Here is a 10,499-nt window from a genome sequence, read left to right as displayed (position 1 = left end):
GACGTGCTCAAGAAATCGAAGTTTTTCGAAGCCAAACTGGCAGTTCTCTGGCTTGATAGTCAAGTCTGCCGAACGGATTGCCTCTAACAATGACCGCAGGCGCATCATGTGCTCCTCGAATGCTGCGACGAAAATCACCACGTCGTCCTGGTATACTAAGCAACACTGCCCCTTCAATCCTGAAAGTACAGTGTCTATCATGCGTTGGAACGTTGCCGGCGCGCAACAGAGTCCAAAAGGAAGGAACCTAAATTCAAACAGTCTGAGTCAGCAAGAATTCCTTGCGACTTCTGAACCCGGCTGCTACTTCATCTGCCGAGGACCTTCAGCCGCCATGCAGTCAAGCACCTACCAACGAAAGCGTAGTTTGCATCGTGCGTCGAGAAATCGAGGCGGTGTCTCCATCATCTGTTCTTACCCGCCTTTTTGATGATCGACCGACGATCTCGTTAATCCAGCAGGTTGTGAGGGAGGCGCTGGCAAACGTCGGACTGCAGCCCGTATGTTCATTTCCTCGGGTCAGTACCATGATGCCTTCTCGTGTACCTGAAAGATTCCGCCGCTATCATGATCCTGCTCAGTGGAGAACGCAGGACGACAAGCCGATCTGTTTTCACTGCCATGGTGTAGAACATATCTCCCGCTACTGTCGTTCTTGCACCCATCCACCTCGGTCGTTTTCTGGCTATTAACGGGACGACAACCACCGGCCTTTGCAGTATGGTGCTCGTGATGATGGACCATACATTGGCGCTCCTGCGACATGAGTCCACCGTTCCAGCCATTCGCCGTCCCCACATGACACTTATTTTAGGTCACCTCACCACCATCGCTATTCGTGCCCTGACCTACTGGATACCCTACCTCAGAAAACTGAGCAATGCAGCTCCCGGAGGTGACGCTGCATTGGACTCCCGACCTGAAAACCCTCTGCTGACCCTGACTACGGACCAGAATCTGCTTGATGTAGAAGTGAATGACGTTCCTGTTACTGCCCTCATAGACACGGGTGCACATATTTCAAATCTGAACTCTAACCTCCGTGCACAATTAAATAAGGTCCTTACGCCACTCGAGTCACCGTTCGTACGTGTCGTTAGTGGAACGACTCTGCCGGGGCTCAGAATGTGCACCGCACTTGTGAGGTTCACCTACCGCCAGACGTGCATTCTGTTTCATGTGCTCGCTCATTCTCTTCTTGACGTCATCCTCGGACTTGACTTGCCTGCGGCCCCCAACGCGTCGAAGATGGTTCAGAACAAGCTTTCGTGTGCTGAGTTTCTTTGCCTCCCACCAGAAGCCCTAACATGTGTCACTGTTGAACCATATCCCAGTGTGCCGCATGGGGATTACGTGGTCTCTCCCTCTCCCGGTGTTTTACTAGCCCGCAACGTTTCCTCTCCGTATACTGTTTTAACTGTTACAGCGAACAAGACGTCCCTTCCTCTTCTAAACTTCGGGCTCAGCCCAACCACAAGGCATGGTTTTCGCCACTCTCTCACCGTCGCACGAGTGCCAGATCTCACCAGTGTCACGTGAACTGGCCGTAGTCATCCCGCCGAACGCGCATAGCACCGACGCAGCCACATCTATACTGCACAACAACGTAACCTAGATGATTAACTCAGAACTATTGCTGTCTCAAGTCAAAGACCTCAGTAATCTCCTCACGACCTATTCGGACATATTTGACTTTGACTGTAGGCCCTTAGATAAAATCTCGCAAGTCAAACACTGCATAGATACCGCTGATGCAGCTATAATTCACAGGCGTCCCTATCGCGTGTCTCCGTCGGAGTGCCAGGTCCTCCAACAGGAGGTCAATAAGATGCTCACAAAAAGCATCATAGAGCCCTCTTCGAGTCCGTGAGCATCCCTTGTAAGTTAAAAAGAAAGACAATACCTGGCGTTTCTGTGTGGACTATCGGCATTTAAACAAGGACACCAGAAAGGTTGTCTAACCGCTTCCTCATATCGATGATGCCCTGAATTGCCTTCATGGTGCGACATATTTTTTTATACACTTACGCTATGGTTACTGGCAAATCGCCGTAGACAACCTCGACCAGGAGAAGACCGTCTATGAAACGCCTGGCAGTTTCTACCAATTCAAGGTAGTTACTATTCTAAGTTACTATTCTAGGGCACCTCTTTGACTCATCCGGCATCCACCCCGATCCCGACAAACTTCGCGCTGTCCTCAATTTTCCCGTACCGACTTGTGCCAAGGACGTTCGAAGTTCTGAGGGCCTATACTCATATTTCCGACAATTTGTCAGAAACTTCTCAGAGGTCGCACGTCCACTCACTGATCTTCTGCAGAAAGATGTACCATTTGAGTGGGGTCCTGATCAAGCCACGGCTTTTCCCCGGCTCATAACACTTCTGACCACGCCACCAATTCTCACCCACTTCAACACGTCCGCTCTAACCAAGGTCCGCATTGATGCTAGTGGCTACGGTATTGGTGCGGTGTTAGCCCGGAGCCAATCTGGTCATCATAAACTTCTTGCGTAGGCCAGCCGGCTCCTTTCTCCTGCCGAACGTAATATCTCTATTACTGAGCGCGAGTGCCTGGCGCTTGGATAGGCAGTTGGTAAATTTCGCCCCTACTTATACGGCCGGCCTTTCACCGTTACCACTGACCATGATGCTCTATATGCTGGCTTTCAGCCCCTCAAATATCCAACAGGGCACCCTGCTCGTTGAGCTTCACGCCTCCAGTAATTCACATACACAAAGGTCTACAAGTCCGGTCGTTTACACCAAGATGCCGACTGCCACTCTCGGTACCCATTGACGCTCCAGATCTCGCGTCCATCTGTATTTTCTCACTCTCCGCTTTCGGCAACATGGGATGTGAACAATGGCGTGACGCGTCCCTACGAGATCCAATTGACCGCCTGAATACTGGCTCTACAGACAGTTCGCTTCGAATGTTCGTCGTCATACACAGCATCTTATACCGCCCCCACATGCACACCGTGGGACACGAACTACTACTCGTAGTGCCCACTCATCTGTGCTCGACCGTGCTTCAGCAACTACGTGATCTACCAATGGCTGACCACCGTGGTGTTGCTAAAACGTACCACCATGTCCGCCGACGCTTTTTCTGGCCCGGCCTCTACCGTACCGCACAACGTTATGTTGCTTTTTGCGAGTTGTGTCAACGCCGCAAAAGACCAGCTGTACAGCCGCGGTCACGTCTGTGTAGAGCCCGCGAACAGCTGGTTTTTGCTCCACTGGGCAAAACCTTGGGGCAGTATCAGGCCCTGACGTGGTCAGCCTGACAACTAGGCCGTGCATGCTCCTGATACACCACTTGATAGCCCGAAACTGCCTCAAGGTTTCGGCCCGCAGATCAAAAACCGGCTTCTCGAGCGCTCTACACAGACGTGTACGAGGCTGTACAACCCGCTGGTCTCCTTCAACCGATCGACATACCTTCATTTCGAATCTTTCTATCGTGTCGGTCTCGACTTTCTGAACCCTTCCCTCTTTCGACCGATGGTAACAGGTGGGTCGCTGTCGCTATAGATTATTCAACCCGTTTTGCCATTACGAGACGTCTTCCAAGCAGCTGCGGTACAGACGTCGCTGACTTTTTGATTGAAGAGGACATCTTACATTTCGGCGCTCCTCGTCAACTGGCCACCGATCACGGTCGTTACTTTTTAAGTTAATCGACGACCTACTTCGTTCTTGCTCAACCAAGCACAAGCTTACGACGGCCTATCATCCTCAAACGAATGGCCTCACAGAATGTTTGAATCGTACGCTCACTGACATGCTCGCCATGTAAGTGTTGACTGATAATCGAGACTGGGACATTCTGCTGCCCTTTGTCACCTTTGCTTACAAAAGCTCACGCCACCACACTGCTGGATATTCGCCCTTTTACCTTTTGTATGGAAGAGACCCGACATTGCCGTTAGACACAATTGTACCCAACCCTGCCGCCTTGTCCACAGCATATGCTCGCCGTGCTGTTAGTACAGCCGAGAGGGCCCAACAGATTGCCCATCGGCGCCTTTTGGACTCGCAGCTCCACCAGAAACATAGTAACGACAGCCACCATCAGAACATCGGGTTCAATCCGGGTGAACTCGTTCTTCTGTGGACTCCGTGGTGGCATGTTAGACGAGCCAAAACGTTCCTACCCAGGTATTCCGAACTTTACTTAGTGCTATGGCAGGTAACTAATGTTACCTATGATATCCTCTAAACCCACATCTGACATCTTTCATGTCGCTCACCTGAAGTCGCACCTCTCGCCCAACACCTGCTAACAAGCGCCGGGCTGGCACTTTTGCCGCCGGAGGTTGATGTTGCGGGGTTGCCGCTATCTAAGGGGGAGATGCGAAGAAGAGGACGATGACGTGTCTGGGGTTCCAACAATACACAACGGCCGCCATCTTGACTGCTGGACTATTTCTACTCTAAAGTAGTAAATACGTTCGCAACAATATATATAGATACGTATACATATACGGTAAGGGACGCCACCTCCGGCGGCGAAATCCAGCCGAGAGTGTCCATATAATTGCTATCGCAATGAAAGTCCAAATAAATATAAGCTAAACGCGTGCAATATGTATACGTAAACTTTTTTTTACAAAAGTACCGGCTCATGTGTTCAGTTTTCATGTGTGTTACCTATCCGTTAATATTCACAAACAAGAGCAGAAATCGGGGCAATAAGTCTGAAGCGATGAAAAATTCCCGAACTCGGAGTACCGCAGGAGCCACGAGACATTTATGCAGTAGAAGGTACCACCACACCTGTGCCTACACAGCTCCCCCCCCCCCCTGTTTCAAAGTGTATACAGCAGTGATGATGTTTATACAACAATGAGTGTATACAACAAAGTATATACACTCATTTTTGTATACAACAAAGTGTATACAACAAGGATGACCTTGATAATATTCCCCCGCTTTTCGGACGTTAACCCACATATCAATCAATCAATTCCCCCGCTGAAAGCTTTCCGCGTTTTCAATAGCAGCTTAAAAGCAGCTTTACCCACAATTGACGTACGGACATAGTTTGCAAACATTGAACCCAGAACATCCGAAACAATGAGAAAATTATCAACGATCGCGATTAACACACGTCGTATTTGACTCAATCAGGTTTGTAATGACGATGGACATATTTTTATTACATAACTTGAGTGTCAAACGAGACTGAACTTCAGCACCGGGAGCCTTGAAGCGATCATACGTTCTACAGCGATAGTTATGAAATAAGAACACGGGTCATGCGCGGCACCGTAGTTGTCCCCCGCCTCCACCGCCGGTGTCCCTATAGCCATTATCAAAAGAAAGACAAAGTCAGTAAAAAATATTGTCATCATCATCGATGAAGGGTGGCCCCTTTCCTGACATAGCTTTTCTATGTTTGCGCTATTATGAACCCCGTTTATACGCAACAAGCCTTGCTCAACGCATACTGAAACGGCCTCTCTTCTAGTTCACTGTACTTAAACACTTATGGTTAGCGCCACAAAAATGCCTTGAATGCCAATAGATAGTGCCGCGTGCTGTATAAACCTGTATCGAGGAAGTGGTGGCATCCCCATAATTAGTTTTAAATAGACACTATACAGCATCTATTTGTACTTCGCAAGTTCATGGAAATCGGATTAGTTTAAACCATCATTGGCGAACTAAAGGTATTTAGTCGAACACGTGTTCAGTTTGCAGTGTTAATAATCGCCGCACTTCAGAATAATTCATATCAATTATATTGTGACACCTAAGGCATACCCGATATCTAGAAAGAATGATTAACGTGTTTAGAAAACACATATACTATTTATTGAAGTCTATACTGTGAGTGCGCGCTTATTTTAGGACCACTACAGCCACATCACAGAAACAATAACGACAACCTCGGACCGACAGATCTAAGAAAAAAAAGAGAGATGCCAACTTTCTTGTATGTTCACTGGAAATAACGATTCCCACCGTCTCACGAATGTGGCAGCACGTTCGAAGTATAGATGCATATCCAATAGCACTGACGGTTGGGACGTCGGTGTTCGTTCATAGTTGTGAACGACGCATTGGTGTTGGTTCATAGTTATGAACACACAGAACACAGATGAAGAAACCTACACAGACTCGAGCGCCAGACTCGTCACTAATTTTTATTCCCGTCGACACACACGTATATAAAAACACGTGGTTCAAGTAGGCGCGCACTGCAGGGAGTGTGAGTGCGTCCCTCAATTTGAAAATACTACCATCATCGCTAGGAGTAACAATCAGACAACTCGGGAAGTAATAGGGTATTTGGACATTTCTAACACCAACTCATGTATCAGCGTTTCATTTATTGTCTTGCAACAAAAGGAGGTATCCTGTTTGAATAAAGATTTATGACAAACCTTTCGGGCTGTGTGACATGTTTTTCGAACGACGTGCTTGTAAATGTGTGTGTGTCGACGTGAATAAAAATTATTTGCAGAGTCTGGCACCCTTGTCTGTGTGGTTTTCTTGATCTTTGTTCCGCGTGCTTTTTATGCGTCGTTCATAACTATTATATAAATGCATATCACACAAAGCACCAGTGGACACGCAAATACTAACGAGAGCCATTTGGCAGTAAAACTAGCGACATACAGCTTGACTTGAGCGACGAATTACGCATTAACTAAGACGTCAAAGCGTAAGCGTGGCGCAAGGTTGCCATCCGCTGACTGTGTATACGAGGTAAGTTTAAGATTTCACGAAGTCAGACTGAGATTTGTGTCTTCTAGCTTTTGAGCGGAAAACTGACAACCAGTCGATGGAGAACGGAATTCTTCGAAAAAGTGCACCCCGTGGTCACCCGGAAGAAAAAAAAGAGACTGGTCCTATTTTTCTAGCCCTTTCTTTTCAAAAAAAAACACACACGCCGTTTTGTTGAGCACGCGTAATAGCAGGTGAAAGCATTTTGTGCACCCCTGAGCAGAGCCTGTCAAACAACAAAGGAGACAACAAGAATGCGTTTCTCACTTCGAAAACGGCCCTATAAAAGAGAACCGCCTCCACCCCAAGGCTCACTGCAGACCGTGCACTCGTGTCCGCCGACATGATCGCTCAGGTGAGTCGGTCGCCCAACGGACGAAGACAGGGTATTCGTCCGTTCTGGAACTGGTGGCATTCGAAGCCGTTACGAATGTCGTAGCTTCTGAGATCACCGAAAAACGCCCTGTCCATAGCGCCTGTGCAAGTGAGATTGAAGTGCCGGTGTAGTTACGAGGCGCTCCGATGTGAGAGGCTGCTCATTTATGTTGGTCCCCTGTGTTTCTTTAACGCAAATATAAATCTAATTGTACGGGTGATGTATTTCGCATACCTTCCTCCTCCCATATTGAAGTATTGACACCTTGGTCAGCGATAAAATCTGCATGCCTTTGGCTTAGTCGTGACCCATGCAAGCATAAAATCAACAAGGTGTGTAATAAGATTATCATTTGACTACTGGCTCCATATATCGGAAGTCGATAATATAACTACGATCACATCACTGAGAAACGGTAACCCATTCTAGCGGCCTCTCATTATTTAAAGGAAACGTCAAAGGAACCCAGCATAGTTTACTGATCGTCGCTTTCATGCCACTTTGCAGGTGACCCTGCTGCTGCTTGTCTCGACCACGGTACTTGCCGGAGGTTACGGAGGATATGCACACCACGGTGGTTCCAGCAGGACGTACAGAAAACAGAACGTGGGTATTGCCGGTGCAGCTCGCGCAATTGATTTTGTCAGAAGCTCGCAGGGGTATCAGTACGCCAGTGCCGCGTTAAACAGGAAGAGTTTCGAAAAAAAATTCTAGTATTGTACTATGTAACCTGACTGGATATATATTTTCCACTTTTTCATTTAGTTTGCAGTCGTGGTATCATCACATTGCCAAACGTTGTACGTCTGCAATTTTTTGAAGATAATTTCAAGCTACATTGTGATCGCGTTTTATAGTAAAGTCTACGGCTCTACTGGTAGTACACATTGAGAGACGTTCAACCTTGTGGACTAATAGGAGTGTGTTCTGTTTGCGTCCTCTGTGCACGTTCATGATGAAAATGGGAAAGCAAAGGGACACCTGAACAAATAGGACAGATCATCTGTTTCTGTCCTGCTCGTTCACGTTCCAATGGCTTTCTATAATGGCAAGACTGAACGCAGAGCAGCTTGCATAGATAGCAACTCACTGTTCAGACACTATTTATGAACACATCTCTTTTCGAGTGCCCTTTTTTACTCATTATTCATCAGCCAGCATCTTCGGACATGTGCACTTGTTCGTGCTGTAATGCCGGAGACATTTCTCAACACCTCGGTTCAGCCATGACCAAAACTTTATTGTTTGAAAGAGGTGCAAAGAAAGAGATGCAAAGAGATTCAGAAAGAGATGCACGTAGCGACGAGCACACAGCAGAGGGGCCTTGGAAGCGTCACTACTGTTGTGTACTGTCAGTAATAAGACTTAACGCTGCATTAGTGTTACCGAAAGGCGATAATAATTAATTAGCCGAAAACGTGCCGCATTTCCCTATTTATTTATCGCAGGACCACGGCCACTACAGCTTCGGCTACGACATCGTCAACGGCTACGGCGCCGTCAATGGCCGCCACGAGACCAGCGCGGCGTACGGCCCCGTGCACGGCTCGTACTACCTGGGCGACATCGACGGCCGCCACAGGCAGGTGCACTACGTGGCCGACAAGTGGGGCTTCCGGGCCATGGTGAAGACCAACGAACCCGGAACCAAGAGCAGCCTGCCATCCGCCGCTCCCTATCACTCGGCCCACGGAAAGACGGTGCCCGCCTACGGACACGGTGGATACGGCGGATACGGAGAATACCGAGGATACGGTGGATATGGCGGATATGGTGGATACGGAGGATACGGAGGCCACGGATACTACGGCTAGAAAGTAGTCGCCCTTTCCCTAGTGATACCACGTCTTTCTCCTTTTCTCTATGTGTCTCTTCACCAGATTTCTTTTTTGTAAGTACATGTTTGTCAATATATAATTTTTGCACCCTGCTTCCAACTAGTGGCTATGAAATGGAGCATATTGTCAGCAGATAAAATCAATACATGCTATAAAAACGATGTAGGAAATGACAAAGTAATTAATAATGAATGTTAGACCATAATGAAATACAGGAAGCAAAATGACTAAAAGTAGTCTGTGGCAAGGCAACGCATTAGTAAGATAGCAAAAAAAGAGAAAGCCCATCTAAATGTGTCCACAGTTTTGCAGCGGTACTTTCACATACATGCTATTTCCTTTGACTTCTATGGTGCACCTGGGCTAACAGTTGATAAAAGTTTGGTAGTTGTGGGTTTTTATTATACTGCCCTGCTGCAGTATCGTTTATATTTCTGACTGTTTCCAGACTTTGGGCAGAGCTCAGTGACGTAGATGAAACTTACTTTATACACCCATTCCTCAGTTGTTCGCTTTATAGTGTGGTGAGCAGTACAACGTATATAGTCTAAGCTGGTTCAATAGCAAAGACCGCTCAACTGGAATATCTGATAAGCAGACAGTGGCTAAGGCTGCGTAGTGACAGGGTACTCAATATTTGTAACCGTTCCGTTCAAAGCTGCCTCTTTTGCCATCGACCACAAAATTCTGAATCTCGGTAAGTCGAAACCAGTATTTAATCCATGTAACATAGCCTTCGCAGTTTACCTAGCCTTTTGCATTTCCGCGATTTTGTGCACTACCTAGTACATTATCCGTATTACAAGTTGAAAAAATTAAGTGGGGGGTCAACGGTATAAGAGGTCTTTAATAAGCATTCTTTCATTCTTCGGTTGCCTTTCAGCACTGCTCCTGTGGCTTTTGAATTTTTCTTCTTTTCGGCAAGACGTAAACTTTGCTACCGTTCAAAATGACAGAGGACGTCGAGTGTGCTTCCTGATGTCAAGACGATAACCACTCAGCGGCGTTGTCCTCATGGGCTCGTGACATCTCTTTCTTGTCCAGTGTCTGATATTCAGTGCCTTGTGCCACCGCACGAAAGATGTTTAAAAGTGTAGTGTAAATAAATGTTACGATATTCTTGTAGTCATGCTTGCACGTTTGGTCTTTATCAAAGCTCTCATGTCATGGGATCAAAAGCTATTCGCAGTCGTATCATTGAGTATAGCATTTACCAGTGATCCATTTGTGTACCAAAGTTGATAATTTTGTGAGTTATTTGTTATACTGTTCATATCTCGTACTTGAAACTGCGAGATATTTTAGGTAACAATAAGTCGGAATGTTCGGTTCAGCTGAATTTCAACCCTGCCCACTCGAAATATCCAAACCGCCGTTGTTCTGCAGAGAACATCACGAAAGTCTGGAAAGCAGTAACAAAAAAAAAGACCTGGTGAAGCTGACTCGCCAACTTCCCCTGGTTTTCTTACAGAACTTGAGTACCAAACGAGACTGAAGTTCATAGGAGCAGAGAGGCTTGAAGCGATCAGTTTTTCGAGAAAGAA

General features: G+C 47.0%; 1 protein-coding gene across 1 annotated transcript; it reads left to right on the top strand.

Moving 5' to 3' along the window:
• The first annotated feature begins 7,070 nt into the window (after positions 1-7,070).
• On the top strand, positions 7,071-10,080 carry LOC142768926 (adult-specific rigid cuticular protein 15.7-like). The gene is made up of 4 exons (XM_075871506.1): positions 7,071-7,096; positions 7,625-7,723; positions 8,566-9,008; positions 9,839-10,080. The coding sequence occupies exons 1-3, from the start codon at positions 7,085-7,087 to the stop codon at positions 8,929-8,931; spliced, it is 477 nt and encodes a 158-aa protein (XP_075727621.1). The 5' UTR covers positions 7,071-7,084; the 3' UTR covers positions 8,932-9,008; positions 9,839-10,080.
• Positions 10,081-10,499: the final 419 nt, after the last annotated feature.

Source organism: Rhipicephalus microplus, chromosome 1 (genome assembly GCF_043290135.1).
Source record: "Rhipicephalus microplus isolate Deutch F79 chromosome 1, USDA_Rmic, whole genome shotgun sequence".
Classification (NCBI taxonomy): domain Eukaryota; kingdom Metazoa; phylum Arthropoda; class Arachnida; order Ixodida; family Ixodidae; genus Rhipicephalus; species Rhipicephalus microplus.
The sequence above is the reverse complement of the archived record's forward strand: the minus strand, read 5'-3'. Positions and strand labels throughout refer to the sequence as shown.

Bases quoted from the DNA above. Each gene is read 5' to 3' on its own strand.
- LOC142768926 (XM_075871506.1), top strand. The intron at 7,724-8,565 runs GTGGGTATTGCC...TATTTATCGCAG, and splicing joins GGACGTACAGAAAACAGAAC to GACCACGGCCACTACAGCTT.